This window comes from Chiloscyllium punctatum, chromosome 1 (genome assembly GCF_047496795.1).
Source record: "Chiloscyllium punctatum isolate Juve2018m chromosome 1, sChiPun1.3, whole genome shotgun sequence".
NCBI classification, from domain to species: Eukaryota; Metazoa; Chordata; class Chondrichthyes; order Orectolobiformes; family Hemiscylliidae; genus Chiloscyllium; species Chiloscyllium punctatum.
Genome location: NC_092739.1, coordinates 156,580,146 through 156,596,834, shown reverse-complemented (window position 1 = coordinate 156,596,834; position 16,689 = coordinate 156,580,146). Strand labels below are relative to the sequence as shown.

General features: G+C 44.6%; 1 protein-coding gene across 2 annotated transcripts in view; it reads right to left on the bottom strand.

Annotated features, from left to right (window-relative positions):
- Positions 1–16,689, bottom strand: part of LOC140481344 (dedicator of cytokinesis protein 2-like) — a 1,260,160-nt gene that overhangs the window by 1,140,302 nt on the left and 103,169 nt on the right. For both annotated transcript variants that reach the window (XM_072577382.1, XM_072577391.1), the window contains exon 5: positions 10,060–10,156. In XM_072577382.1, the coding sequence (XP_072433483.1) occupies positions 10,060–10,156 (97 nt within the window). The remainder of the gene's footprint in view (positions 1–10,059; positions 10,157–16,689) is intronic.

The following is a 16,689-nucleotide window of genomic DNA, read 5'->3' as shown; positions in this document are numbered from 1 at the left end:
CTTCTTCAGCTCAATCCTAAACGGCTTTCCCCTTATTCTTAGACTGTGACCCCTAGTTCTGGACTTCCCCAACATTAGAAACATTCTTCCCACATCTAGCCTGTCCAGTCCCATCAGGCTTTTAAATATTTCTATGAGATACATAGAACATAGAACATAGAATAGTACAGCACAGAACAGGCCCTTCAGCCCACGATGTTGTGCTGACCATTGGTCCTCAAGTAAGGCAAACCTAATGTACAAACCCTCAAATTTCTGTGACCATATGCATGTAAAGCAGTCTCTTAAATATCCCCACTGACCTCACTTCCACAACTGCTGCTGGCAATGCATTCCAAGCTCTCACAACTCTCTGCATAAAGAACCCGCCTCTGACATCCCCTCTATACTTTCCGCCAAACAGCTTAAAATTATGACCCCTCGTGTTAACAATTTCTTAACAACCCTGTCCACATGGGTAGCAATTTTAAGGGATCTATGTACCTGCACACCAAGATCCCACTGTTCCTCCACATTACCCAGAATCCTTTTTTAATTCTGTACTCAACTTTCAAGTTCGACCTTCCAAAATGCATCACCTCGTATTTATCCAGGTTGAACTCCATCTGACATCTCTCAGCCCATCTCTGCATCCTGTCAATGTCACGCTGCAGCCTACAAAGTACTCTATACTGCCAACGACACCTCCAATCTTTGTGTCGTCTGCAAACTTGCTAACCCATCCTTCAGTCTCCTCATCCAAGTCATTAATAAAAATTACAAAGAGTAGAGGTCCAAGAACTGAGTCCTGTGGAACACCACTCACCACTGACTTCCAGGCAGAATACTTTCCTTCACTACCACTGGCTGTCTTCTGTCGACCAGTCAGTTCTGTATCCAGACAGCTAAATTTCCCTGTGTCCCATTCCTCCTGACTTTCTGAACGAGCCGACCATGGGGAACCTTATCAAATGCCTTGCTGAAGCCCATATACACCACATCCCTCAACCCTCATCAACTTGTCTAGTAACATCCTCAAAGAACTCAATAAGATTTGTGAGGCATGACCTGCCCCTCACAAAGCCGTGCTGACTGTATTTAATCAAGCCATGCTCTTCCAGATGGTCATAAATCCTATCCCTCAGAATCTTTTCTAACACCTTGCAGACGACAGACGTGAGACTTACTGGTCTGTAATTGCCGGGGATTTCCCTAATCCCTTTCTTGAAGAGAGGAATTACATTTGCCTCTCTCCAGTCCTCAGGTACGACTCCAGTGAAGAGCGAGAATGCAAAGATCTTCGCAAGTGGCGAAGCAATTGCATTTCTCGTATCCCAAAGCAGCTGAGGACAAATCTGGTCTGGCCCTGGCGACTTGTCAATCTCAATGTTTGTCAAAATTTTCAAAACATCAGCTTCCTCAAGCTCTATCCGTTCCAGCATGCTTACCTGCTCCTCAATGGTTTCATTCACGACAAGATCCTTTTCTTTAGTCAAGACAAAAGCAAAAAACTCATTTAGGGCTTTCCCTACCTCCTCAGACTCTATACACAAGTTCCCTATGCTATCCCTGATCGGCCCTACTCTTTCTTTAGATCGTTCTCTTATTCCTCACATACATGTAAAATGCCTTTGGATTCTCCCTAATCCTTCCTGCCAAGCCTTTTCCGTGCCCCCTCCTGGCTCTCCACAGACCATTTTTGATCTCCTTCCTCACCTGCCTGTAATCCTTTAGAGCTGAGCAAGACCCTAGCTTCCTCCACCTTATGTAAGCTGCCTTCTTTCTTTTGACGAGAAGCTCCTCCGCTCTCGTCATTCAAGGTTCCTCTATCTTACCCCTTCTTGCCTGTCTCAGAGGGACATATTTATGCATCACTTTTAACAACTGTTCCTTAAACAGTCTCCATATGTCTATAGTGCCCTTTTCATGGAGCAATTGCTCCCAGTCCATGCTTCCCAATGCACGTCTGATAACATCATAGTTTCCTTTTCCCCAATTAAATATCCTCCCATTGTACCTACTTCTCTCCTTCTCCATAGCTATGTAGAATGTGAGGCAGTTGTGGTCACTATCACCAAAATGCTCTCCCACCGCAAGGTCTGACACCTGCCCCGGCTCATGAGATACCCCCTTCATTCTTCTAGATGCCAGCGAGTACAAGCCCAGTCAATACAGTCTTTCCTCCAATGTCAGTTCTGCCATCTTGGGAATCAGGCTGGTGAACCTTTGTTGGACTCCCTCAATAGCAAGAATGTCCTTCCTCAGACGAGGAGACCAAAACTGCACACAGCACACAGTGGGGCGGCACGGTGGCACAGTGGTTAGCACTGCTGCCTCACAGCGCCAGAGACCCGGGTTCAATTCCCACCTCAGGCGACTGACTGTGTGGAGTTTGCACATTCTCCCCATGTCTGCGTGGGTTTCCTCCGGGTGCTCCGGTTTCCTCCCACAGTCCAAAAATGTGCAGGTTAGGTGAATTGGCTATGCTAAATTGCCCATAGTGTTAGGTGCAGGGTATATGTAGGGGAATGGGTGTGGGTGGGTGCGCTTCGGTGGGTCGGTGTGGACTTGTTGGACTTGTTTACACGCTGTAAGTAATCTAATCAAGGTGTCACCCCAACAACACCATGCATAACTGCAGCAAGATATCCTTACTCCGATGCTCAAATCCTCTCACTATGAAGTCCAGCACACTATTAGCTTCCCTCACTGCCTACTGCACCTGCATGCCAACCTTCCGCAACTGTTCCACCATAATGCCCAGATCCCATTGCATCTCACTTTTCCCTAAACTGTCGGATCATAAACTACCTTCCTGTTTTGTGACCAAACTGGATAACCTCACATCATATTGCATTTGCCACATATGTGCCCACACAGCCAGTCTGCCAAAGTCACCCTGCAATCCCTCTGCCATCCTCACAGCACACACTGCCACCCAGCTTAGTGTCATCTGAAAATCTGGAGATATGGCATTCAGTTCCTTCTTGACGTGTTAAATACTGAGAGGCTCATTCCCCTGGCGAGGGAATCTTGACCAATTGGGCACAGTGCCACAGGGAATCATCATTTCAGACTGGAATACGGAGAAACTTTTTCACTCAAGGGTTGTGAATATTTGGATATCGCTACCACAAAGGGTTGCACCATCATTGAATAAACTCAGTAGCCAGTAGGGGGCAGCATGGTGGCTCAGTGGTTAGCACTGCTACTTCACAGCACCAGGAACTTTGGTTCAATTTCAGCTTCAGGCAACTGTCTCTATGGAGTTTTCACATTCTCCCAGTGTCTGTGTGGGTTTCCTCTCACAGTCCAAAGGTGTACAGGTTAGGTGGATTGGACAAGCTAAATTGTCCTTAGCATTTGGGGATGTGAAGGTTAGGTAGATTAACCAAATAGATGCTTTTGGGTGGTATGTCCTTTGGAGGGTTGGTGTGGTCAGAGGTTTGAGTATCTGTATGGTTGTTGTTGAGGGTAAAAAGTTTGAATTTTTATTTCTGATATTTGTAATATGACTACTTTAACTAATTATGTGGTGCATTTATAGTTGGCAAGTCATGTTGAGGTTGTACAGGAGACGGATGAGGGCCCTTCTGTAGTACCTTGTCCAGTTCTGGTCCTCCAGTTATAGATAGGATATTATCAAGCTGGAGAGGTTTCTGAAGAGATTTACCAGGGTGTTGCTGGAAGGGAAGTTTTGAGTTCTAAAAAAATGCTGGATGGGTGGGACATTTTCAGTGGAGTGTAGGAGGTTGAGAGGCGACCTGATAGAAGTTTAAAAAATAATAAGGCATATAGATAGAGTTAATGATAGTTGTCTTTTCCCAAGGACGGGGGATTTCAAATCTAGGGGTCACATTTTTAAGGTGAGAGGAGAGAGAATGACAAAAGATGAGGGGCTTTTTTTTAAATATAGAGGGTGGTTCATGTGTGGAATTAACTTCCTGAAGAAGTGGTAAATGTGGGTACAATTACAACATTTAAGATATTTAGATAAGTACATGATTAGGAGAGATTTGGAGGGATATGTGCCAGGAGCAGGTAGATGGGACAATGTTTGGCATGGACTGGTTTTGCCCGAAACGTCGATTTTACTGCTCCTCGGATGCTGCCTGAACTGCTGTGCTCTTCCAGCACCACTAATCCAGAATCTGGTTTCCAGCATCTGCAGTCATTGTTTTTACCTGCTTGGACTGAAGGGTCTGTTTCCATGTTGTGTGACTCCTATGACTTATAAAAGTTCACTTTCCAGGAAAGACAGACTGTCTAGTGACCATTTCTAATTATTACACCACTACTAATTATAAATCTTGACATTTTGGAGAGATAAATTGGTAACAAATATGTACAACAGCTTCATTAAAAAAAAATTGGGAGTTTTAAGACCATAAGACATAGAAGCAGAAATAAGTCTGTTCAGCCCATTGAGTCTGCTCCACCATTCAATCATGGCTGATAGGTTTGTCAACCCCATTCTCCCTGCAACCCTTGACCCTCTTTGACAATCAAGAATCTATTTATCTCAGCCCTAAATATACTCAATGACCTCCATAGATTCAGCACTCTCTGGCATCTCCCTACTCTTTGGTTAAGAAGTTTCTCCTTATCTCCATTCTAAAAGTTATTCCCTTTACTCCAGCCCTCGTCTCTCCTATCAATGGAAACATCTTCCCAACATCCACTCTGTCCAAGCCATTCAGTATTCTGTGCATTTCATTGAGATCCCCCCCAACCTTCTAAAGTCCTCAAACATTCCTCGTATGTTAAGCTTTTCATTCTTAGACCCAATCTCATGAAGCTCCTCTGAACACGCTTGTAGGGCCAGGACACTCTTCCTGAGATATGGGGCCCAATACTGCACACAGTACTCCAAGTGTGATCTGACCAGAGCCTTATTGAGCCTCTGAAGAGTTTCCCTACTTTTATATTCAAGTCTTCTCAAAACAAGTGCCAACATTGCATTTGCCTTCCTAACTACAGACTCAACCTGCAGATTTACTCGAGAGAATTCTGATGAGAACTCCTTTGTGAGGCTAATGAGAGAGAGGGAAAAATCAACTCGCAATTTGTACCAATTTGCTGTTCACTGGTGCAACTCTTCCACACCACAAGTGTTTGATCAACATTTGTGGCAATAAAAACACGTACCGTTCAAATAATGTTATATTTTCAACAAAGTTTGGCCCATTGGCTCTAATCTTATTTATCTGTTCTTTTCACTTAATTTTTAATATTATTTTCTTCTTCAGATATTTATCCATTGAGTCTGACATTTGTATCAGTGCAAAATAACTGCACTTTAAAATAATTTAATGCCTCAGAAGCAGGTGAGACATCATGAGGATATAAAAAGGGCCTTTTGGATGCAAGATCTTTTTTTCTAGTTTTGCTTGTAAATTTATAATCTTTTGTTACAGCCTCATTGAGCTGGAAATAATCTACCTTTCAGCAACCTGCCAGTTGTTCTTTGATTTCTATGCAGTGTTTTTATAGATCTGTGTGATTTCTATTTGAGAACATCATAAATTGTATTCCATGAACCAAACTGTTCGACACTCAGCTGTTTTTATTTGATTCTCTGCTCAGTTTCATTTGGTTGAAATCCTCTCACTTCAACCCTTCATGTCCAGTGCAGAGGTCAGTATTTTTATAATAAAAGGAAACAAATCAGAGAGACTTGTCTGATTAAAAAAACATAAACTCCCGGGGTTAATGGCATTCTGGACTGTCTGGTACAGAGTTGGGTAATTAAAATTCAGCCTGAATCATAGTAGCGACAATGTATGAAATCACATTGTTCACCACAGCTAATCTGAAATTCAACATGAAATATTCAACTGATTCGAGTTAAGTAGAGTAGATTTTTGCTTTGCAGTCCAGCAGTCAAAAGTTAAAATCCCAGCGGAAAATATCGTACCCACACGACAACAGTAGGTGACAAACCAGAATTGTTCCATCAATTTGCAGCCTTGTCTCAAATCACTGTTGCCTGCATCCGCTCCCTCTCCCAACTTCTCCTCCAGCTGCACTGACACAGAGACATTACCCATGGATGGGAAAGCCTACAGCCTAAAGCCTGATTTTATGCACACTATTCCCCCAATTTATTTACAAAACCTTCTGACGAGTGCGTCAAAAATGAATGTCATAAAAAGATTTCCTGTTCCGAGTGTCTGAATCCTGTTCAGCAATTCTGGTGATGTTCTTACATTCATGTTTATGAGCTAATCCTGCAATATGGCAGTGCTCATAGGCAACTGTTTAATAAAAACAGTTAATGCACTGAGAGTTTCTAAAACAAAGTGCACTTATTTTAAAGAAATGAGGAGCTTACATTTATTTAATGTTTATGCCAAAGCATTTTAGTGTCAGTTGTAACTCACGTGTATGTACACACACACACACACACGCACACACACACACACATCTCAATCGTATGTGCTGATATTAAAAAAAAATTAAGGCAGCACTGAGGGAGCCCCATATTGTTCGAAGCAGTTAAGCAGAGACTCTCCACCTCTCCCTGTCTGGTGGATATGAAAGATTCCATCTTCTGAAGAGAAGTAGGGAGCTATCCCTAGTTTTCTAGTTCCTACTTATCGTTTGACATCATCAGAAACAAATTATCCAATTCACACCGCATTGCTGTTTGTTGAGTGAAAATTAGCTGTAGTATTTCCTACATTACAATGTTACCACACTGCAAAAGCGAAAGAACTTTGAGACTTTGGTGATTGTGAAAGGGTGATATAGAAATATCGAAAATTGGTGCAGGGACAGGCCAGTCGGCCCTTTGAGCCTGTACCACCAGTCAATATGATCATGCAATCTCACTTTCCCACTCCCACTTTCTCTCCAATCCCCTTGATCTCTTTAGTCACCAGGGCCCATGTCCAACTCCCTCTTGAATATATCTACTGAACTGGCCCCAACAGCTTCCTGCGTTCAACAATTCCACAGGTTCACAACTCTTAGTGAAAACTTTCTTCTTCACCTCAGTCCCGAATGGCTTACCCCTTATTTTTAGACTGTGAATACACATTTCTTTACAGTCAACAGAGTACATCTGAGGTGCTGTCACTTCACTGAAACATGAAAGACGATTAAAAGATTCAGTCAAATGCTTTCAGCAAGATTGAAAGACATAAGAACAGTTCAGAGTTAATAAGGGTGTAAGTTTAGACTCTTCTGATTGGAACTGGCCAGATGAACTGTAATGATCTCATCCAAAGCCGAGTTCTGTTCTGCTTAACTTCCGTGAAAGTTAGTTCGGTGATAAATCTGGCTGCTTGTTTAGCCTGAACAATGTGGTTCAACAGCGTAGTGTTATAACCTCCAGTTACAAAGTCAAGTGTTAACCCTTTGCACAACACCAATCCTGCCCAATGGAAAGAAACTTAGCTGAGATGTGGCAAGGTCATGCATCACGACCCACTCACCTACCAGTATACAGCAGCTCTGCGACAGGAAACAGCTTAAGACAGAACTAATTTGAAAACTTTCAAAAGCATGTATTGGCTTCTAGCTTTGCAACCAGTTCTTAGAATAGGAGAGTCTAGCTGTTGACTCGTGCATTGCCATAACTGCTTGTCATCTGGATCCAACTGGACTCCACTCACCCAATCCCAGAATACTTAATGTACCGAGCTCTAGACTCAAAACCCCTGATCTGACCATTCCTGAATGCCCATCCCAACCTGCAGTGTTTGCTCAGGTACATTGCATTCTCCTCCCCACCCTTATGGCACCCTCATGTATATGTCACCTGATATCCACCCTCTTTACATTTGACACCCTACCTGTCACCTGCCTGGCCATCAAACCCTCACCCACCAGGCACACTGCACCCTCACCCTTCACAGTCGACCCCTCACCACCTAGTACCTCCCCCCACTTACACCCTCACCCATCAGGCACCCTGCACTCTCATACATCCTCATCTATATCTCACTAACTGACACCTCTCACTTATATCCTCACCCACCAGGCACCCTGCACCCTCACTCTACCCAGTCTGTCCCTCACCACATAGTACCTCTCCCCTTACACCTTCACCCACCAGACACCCTGCACCCTCACTCTACCCAGTCTGTCCCTCACCACCTAATACCTCCCCCTTACACTCTCACCCACCGGGCACCCTGCACCCTCACTCTACCCAGTCTGTCTCTCACCACCTAGTACTTTCCCCCCTTACACCCTCACCCACTGGGTACTTTGCACCCTCACTCTATCCAGTCAGTCCCTCACCACCTAGTACAGCCCCCCCCTTACATCCTCACCCACTGGGCACCATGCACCCTCACCCTTCCCCATCTACCCCTCACCACCTGGCACCTCCCCCTTATATCCTCACCCACCAGGCACCCTGCACCCTCACATCTCCCAGTCTACTCCTCACCACCTGGCAATTCCCCTTTGTATCTTCACCCACCTGGCACCCTGCACTCTCACATCTCCCAGTCTACCCCTCACCACCTAGTACCTCCCCCACTTACATCCTCACCCACTGGGCACCCTGCACCCTCACCCTTTCCCATCTACCCTTCACCACCTGGCACCTTCCCCTTGTATCCTCACCCACCAGGCACCCTGCACCCTCACATCTCCCAGTCTACCCCTCACCACCTAGTACCTTCCCCCTTACACCCTCACCAACCAGGCATCCTGCACCCTCACATCTCCCAGTCTGTCCCTCACCACCTGGCACCTCCTTATATCCTCACCCACCAGGCACCCTGCACCCTCACATCTCCCAGTCACCATGAACCACCTGGCACGTTCCACCTTATCCTCTCAGACACCAGGCAGCCTTTGACAACTCAGCAGTTATCAAATGGCATCAGGATTTTTAATAAAGTCATACAGCACAGAAACAGACCCTTTGGTCCAACCAGTTCATGCCAACCCTACTCCCAAGACTAAATGAGTCCCACCTGCCTACACGTAGTCCACATCTCTCCAAACCTTTCTTATTCATGTACTTTGAAATGTAAATAAATTTCAAAGCTAGTATTGGGGAAACAAAATGGGCACAGTTTTTGATGCCAATCTACTTTAGCACTGGCCGTGTGGCCTCCTGACCTTCAGCTGGGAAGGTTCTTAGTTCTAAGGTTCACATGGAAAACTCCTCTGAAGGTAAATGTTGATTTTTTTTTGTTGGGGAGGCGTGAGGGTTATTATCGTTGAAATACTGTTTCTGGACTTGATCAGAAGATATGGATCCATCTATTTTAGAGTTGTTGATGCAGGAGCAACTATCAGTGAGATAACTGGGAGAATAACTCATGTTCTTCAGCATTTTGAAGTATTCATTCACAGGATGAAAGTGTCATTGGCTGGACCAGCATTTATTGCCCATCCATAATTACCCAGAGGGCAGTTAAGAGTCAACCACATTGCTGTGGGTCTGGAGTCACATGTCAGCTAGACCAGGTAAGGATGACAGATTCTTTTCCCTAAAAGACATGTGAACAATTGACAGTACTTTCATGATCATTGTTAGATTCTTAATTCCAGAATTCCAAAGTATTCAAATTCCAGCATCAGCCGTGGCGGGACTTGAACCCAGGACCCAGAACACTACCCGGGTCTCTGGATTAATATTTCAACAATAATAACCCTCGTGCCTCCCCGATTATAATGGTACTGCAAGACTGTACAGACCACCTCCAAGTAGACATTTTTGTGTCAAGGGTTTGCATATTTTTCTAAACCCGAGTAAGGATGTCTCAAACCTTATTTCACAGTGATCCAAACACGCAGTCAATCATCGAAGGATTATCCATTACCCTCACCTGATTCTAGAGGAGAGGCACCACAATGCTTTCCCTCATTTCATAACTGAAAGGAAATTGTTACACGATGGATCCTGGAGAGTTAATGAATGGCCTTCTTTTTTTAAACCCTCTGACTGTACCGGCCATCTCTGCATTGTGTGCTTTCATCAGAGTCAAGAGAATTGGCAACTGATGAAATGTGCACTCCGATCTCTTCACTGTGCAGTGCTGCTGCTGCAAACAGCCAACTCAAATAGCTAGTCATCTCCAAACGCAGGAAAAACTGAGCTTGCTCACTCACCATGTACAGCTGTTTCCAGATGTTGGACCATTCCCTCAAGGTGGTTGTGATTTCTTGCACCAGGGGCATCTCCTTCGAGACAATGTTCTCCTGATTACTGGAGAAACAAAGGGAGCTCATGTCAGTCCCCAGCACACCATAAACCGCAGCCTCAGCCACAGATAATGAATCCCCTTTGATCCACTTACCCCTGATGTTCACCCACACAAGCTTCTGTCATTCAACTGTTTCTTACAAGTTAAAATTCAAACTGGTGATAAGGGCACAGGGGAATACAGTCATAGAGTTGTACAATACAAAAACAGACCCTTTGGTCCAACCCGTCCATGCCGACCAGATATCCTAAATTAATCTAGTCTCATTGGCCCATATCCCTCTAAATCCTTCCTATTCATATACCTATCCACATGAAATGTACCAGCCTCCACCACGTTCTCTGGCAGCTCGCTCCATTTACGCACTATCCACTGCATGAAACCATTACCCCTCATTTTTAAATCTTTCTCCTCTCACCCTCTGCGTGAAAAAGTTGCCCCTTAGGCCACTTTTATATCTTTCTGCTCTCACCTTAAACCTATGCAAATTACACAGGAGGAAGTGCTGGATGTCTTGATACGGTTAAAGGTGGATAAATCCCCAGGACCTGATCAGGTGTACCTGAGAACTCTGTGGGAAGCTAGAGAAGTGATTGCTGGGCCTCTTGCTGAGATATTTGTATCATCGATAGTCACAGGTGAGCTGCTGGAAGACTGCAGGCTGATAGGTTTAGGGTGAGAGGGGAAAGATGTAAAAGAGACCTAAGAGGCAATGTTTTCACACAGAGGGTGGTACGTGTATGGAATGAGCTGCCAGAGGAAGTGGTGGAGGCTGGTACAATTGCAACATTTAAGAGGCATTTGGATGGGTATATGAATAGGAAGGGTTTGGAGGGATATGGGCCGGGTGCTGGCAGGTGGGACTAGTTTGGGTTGGGATATCTGGTTGGCATGGACGGGTTGGACCGAAGAGTCTGTTTCCATGCTGTACATCTCTATGACTCTATGACTCTATGCCCTCGAGATTTGGACTCCCCACCAGCCCAGCCTGGAGAAAAGAACTCAACTGTTCACCCTCTCCACGCTCCTCATGATTGTATAAACCTCTATAACGTCACCCCTCAGTCTCCGACCCTCCAGGGAAAAAAGCCCCAGCCAATTCAACCTTTCTCTGTTGCTCAAACCCTCCAACCCTGGCAACATCCTTGTAAATCTTTTCTGTATCAAGCTCAGAGTCTGTGTGGTCTCATTTTCAGGTTTTATAACATGTGTTACTGAGAATCTGTACCGATCAGTTACTGCACTGTTACACAACCCTAGTTATAACCAAAACTTTAAAAAATTTACTGCAATCATCTCTGTCAGGCAAAGTCACTAAATTTCTTGTTAAGGAAAATAATCCAAAACATTAATATTATCAAGGATGGCTCTGACTAATATGCCATCTGCTAATATATTTCACATTGTCTTTTGTTTCACTGCCCCCCCGAATTGCAATTTTGGCCAATTTGGAATTATGGTAGGTTCTGAAATAAGGCCCAAGTTACATTTGAGCACCAGGTTTTGTGGGTCACAGTGAAGGTTGAAGTGATTTCCAGTCAGGTAGAATTTACTGAATGTGGTGACCGGCCCATCCACTGTCTGGATAGTAGGAGGTGACCATGCTGCAACTATTTAGCTGCCTCCACCACCACCTCCCACCCCAACAAAATTTGTAAAACAGGCAATCCTCTGGCTGGTGAGAGACTCCTCACGGACGGGGAGTTTCCCACCTCCGAGAGCTGTTGCCCTGGCTACAATTAACGGAGGCTGGGGTTGTGGGAGAGACAGAATTTCTAGTGCAAGTCAGGTCAGCCCCCTCGAAGATGGAAGACAGTTACTTTTAGACAATTCATTCTCAGGATGAGGCAGTCACTGGCTAGGCCAACATTTATTGCCCATCCCAGAGGGCAGTTAAGAGTCAACCACATTGCTGTGGGAGTGGAGTCACGTGTAAGCCAGACCAGGTAAGGATGGCAACCCCTTGCTGAAAGGATACTCGTGAACAAGTTGGGTATTCCCAACGACGTACAATGGATTCAAGGTCATCATCATCAGACTCTGAATTCCAGATATTTACTGAATTCAATTTCTACCATCTGTCGTGGCAGGATTTGAACCGGGGCACTGGATTAACAGTCCAGCAGTAATACTATTAGGCCATCACCTCTCCTTAACTTTAAGGGAAAGGCGAGGCTGGAGGTCTTCATGCGTTGGTAGGCCTTGACATTTTTAGCCACAAACTACCAAATCAGAAAAATCGTCCTGTCTCTGAATTGCCCTCATGCACACCTGAGGGGATTTATCTGACACGTTGAGACTAATGCCCTTAAATGGCCAACAGAATTGGCCTCCAGATGGGAAGGCAAAGAAGGCTTTTGCCCGAAACGTTGATTTTCCTGCTCCTCGGATACTGCCTGACCTGCTGTGCTTTTCCAACACCACTCTAATCTAACCTCCAGATGGGAAGTCCATCCTCAATACTTTCCACTTGGGCTTAGTTGTGTATGAGAGGAATCCCATGGGCTGTCAACTCTATACCTACGCTCCTCCAACACCTCACCTCTTGAAGAAGCATTAAACTCCCCCCATGACTTTCCTACTATTCCTTCAACTTCAGCACACACACACAACTGAACAATGACTCCCACTAGTGAAGATCAGTCGCCTCAGAAGTTGATATCCAAATTGAGCTGTGACGTGGAGGTGCCAGTGTTGGACAAAGTCAGAAATCACATGACACCAGATTACAGTCCAACAGGTTTACTTGAAATCACAAGCTTTCAGAGTGCTGCCCCTTTGTTTGGTGAGTATAAGCTGCACGTGGATGAACAACTAGCATGCATTGCTCTGTGACACTCTCAGATTTGTTGTCAGTTAGTGGTCCATCTTGATTGCAATTGCAGATGGTTTAACATCTCTTCTGAAAGACTTGCTGCTGAAAATGCACAACTCCAAACTGCTCCATCCACCATGGCAGGATTCAAACCCAGGTCCCTATATTAATAAGTCCATGGATAATACCCCCCGGTCATAGGATGCACTGCCTGAAAACGTGCTGGAGGCAGGTTCAACTGAGGCACTAAGAGAGACCATAGGATGATGATCTGGAAAGATGTGCTGGAATAACTAGGAAAATGCAGGTGACTGGCACTCGATAATAGAACCAGTGCAGTCATGATGGGCTGGATGGCCTCTTTCTGCAATATGACAGTCCTGTGATTTTGTGCTGAGCGAGGGAAACATTAGCTCCATGCTCCTCTCCTCATATCTGCTGCCAAATTTGTTCACTGCAGTTTCTGCACTGGCTTGAAAAGTACATTATTTACTGCAAAGCGGTTGAGGGGGGGGAAGATCCCTGAGGAAGCCATGAAAATCATCCCCTTCTACTCCAGTAGCTTCAATAAAATATAATCAGACTCAGTAAGGAACGTTGTGGTCCAGGATTGCTGTCAGGCGTGGGAGGTTCTAGACACTAGCAATAAAGCAAAGGAGTACCAATCTAATGCAACAATCTAAATAGAAAAAATAGAATAAAATTACAAGAGTAAAGACAAAACAACAGGATAGGAAGTAACATCTACATTTCCACATTAATGTATTCTAAGGATAAGGTTCTCTGAAACTACTATAATGAATAATTAAGGAATTAGATACGTGGGAGTACATTAAATTGGAATTGCTAACACGCAGAGATGGTCAAGGACAAGAGCACAGAAAGATTTTTTTCATCAAATTGCTGCCCATGATGAGAATTGGATTTGCAAATTCAATATTGCAGGCAGGTGACTTGAATTTAGAATGCTTTCAACCTAACATTTAATATTACACTAACAGTAAAATTACAAGCAGAACAGGGAGGGTATTTCCAATCATGGCTCCTCTATTTCACAGCTGCCCCTGGGCTTGAATAAAAGGTGTACTTCACAAACAAGGGACTGCGCTGACCTGAGAGTGATGTCTGCCCTCCTTTGACTATTGCCATCCAAGGCACATTCTGCCCAGAAGTTTAACTTTGATGGATGGCCGTCTGACAAACCAATTTTTATCCTATTCCGTGTGCTCCTGCCCGAGCACACTCACTGAATTTATTGAATACACGTGTCATGTTTCTGATAATAGCCAGCTGATAGAAACCATCTCTCTTACTCAACCAAAAAAAAAACCTTTCACTTCAAATCTGATTAAACTACCACCCTCTCTGTGTCAAACACGTCATTGAAATGGGCACCGTGCAGCTTGGCCATCACCTCTCTGACATAGGGAAGCATGTTACCTTTCACTCCGAGAAACAATTTGGACATCACCCCATAACCTTTCTTGATTTCTGGATGGAATATGCTTCAGCCCTCAACTTGAAATCACTTCAAATATTTCAAATCAAGTGCTCATTTGAAAATGTTAAGCTCATAAACATTTTCTGATGTAGAAAAGTTTGAAACAGGGAAGATAGGAGGAGGAGGAGGAGGCCATTCAGCCCTTCCAGCCTGCTCTGCCATTCATCATGATCATGGCTGATTGTCCAACTCAATAGCCTAATCCTGCTTTCTCCCATTAACCTTTGATGCTATGTCTCGCCATCTCTTGAATATATTCAGTGTTTTGGCATCAACGACTTCCTGTGGTAATGAATTCCACAGGTTCACCCACTCTTTGGGTGGAAAAGTGTCTCCTCATCTCCGTCCTAAGTGGTCCACCCCCAATCCTCAGAGTGTGACCCCCTGGTTTTGGACACACCCACCATCGGAACATCCTCCCTACATCTACCCTGTCTAGCCCTGTTAGAATTTTATAAGAGTCTGTGAGAGACCCCCTGATCTGAACTCCTGTGAAAACAATCCTAACCTAGTCAATCTCTCCTCATACATCAGTCCTGCCATTCCTGGGATCAGCCTGGTAAACCTTCTCTGCACTCCCTCAAGAACAAGAGCATCCTTCCTCAGAAAAGACGACCAAAACTGCACACAATACACTAGGTGTGGTCTCACCGAGGCTTTGTATAACGACAACACAACCCTGCTCCTATACTCAAAACCTCTCACAATGAAGGCTAAGATACCACTTGCCTTCTTTACCACCTGCTGCACCTGCATGCTTACCTTCAGCAACTGGTGCACAAAGACACCCAGGTCCCACTGCACACTCCCCTCTCCCAATTTACAAGGTAAAAACAATGACTGCAGGTGCTGGAAACCTTTACAGCCAGTCAGGTAGCTTCTAAAGTGCATAACCTCATATTTATCCAAATTATAAGAGAAAGGGCAGCGGGCTATTTGTCCATTTGAGCCTGCACCATTGTTCAGTATGATCATGGCTGATCACTTGGCTCAGCACCCTGTTGCAGCTTTCTCCCATACCTTTTGATCCCTTCAGCCCCCTCTCCCTCTTGAAAATTTTAATGTTTTGGCCTCAACTGCTTTTCTGTTTTACATTTTAACAAAGCTGGAGAGCTGTGTTCTGGATAAGGCTGAAACTCCATTTATGTTCAGTCTAAAATCAGGAGGCATCAATTGCTATTCACTTCCCAAAACAATGCTTCCTTTAATTACATATTAAGATTTTGAAATTCTCATCCATGAGCAAAATCTAACAATCTCTTTTTTTTTTCCTTTATTGATGGGTGATGACAAACCCAGCATTCCTTGTTCACCCCAATGACAGAGAAGAAACACTTGAACGGAGTGGGCTTTTCACCCCTGCCGTTGGGAATTGGAAAGCAGACAGGGTGAGGGGTCTAAAACTGGGTGCTGTTGAATGCTGCCTGTATACATCTTTGCTTATATTTTATTAGCAGCATATGAGGTATTGGGAAGTCTGCACACCCTTGAGCCAATCCTGGACCTTAAGTGACCAGTTAAGGCTCTTCTTCAGTCTCAAACTGAGTGGTGTTTCTCAAGGGCATTGAGAGATGGGTAATAAATCCTGACCGTTCCTTGGACTCTCACATCCCATGAGTCAATTTGATTAATATTTCTCATCAATTTTTTGATTTGGTTTGTTGTTGTCCCAGAGAAGACTTCATAGAATCCCAACAGTGTGGAAACAGGCCCTTTGGCCCAACAAGCCCGCACCGACCCTCCGAAGAGTAGCCCACCCAGACCCACTCCCCTACTACTTTACATTTCCCCTGACTTTAATGCTACTAACCTACACATCCCTGAATATTATGGGCAACTTAGTGTGGCTAATTCATCTAACCTGCAGATCTTTGGACTGTAGGAGGAAACCGGAGCACCCACACAGGTACAGGTAGAATGTGCAGACTCCACACAGACAGTCACCCGAGACTGGAATCGAATCCAGGTCTCTGCCGCTGTGAGGCAGCATGTACCAAGATAGTGTGAAAAGTGTTGTTTTGCATGCTCTACAGGCAGATCGTGCCATACAAAGTGAATCGGGGTAGCAGAACAGAGTGCAGAATACAGTGTTACAGCAACAGAAAGATCGGTCAGAATTAACATTAAAGAGGTCTGTTCAAAAGTCTGATAACAGTGGGGAAGGGACCATTCTTGAATCTATTCATACATGTATACAAACTTATATCTTCTACCTGATA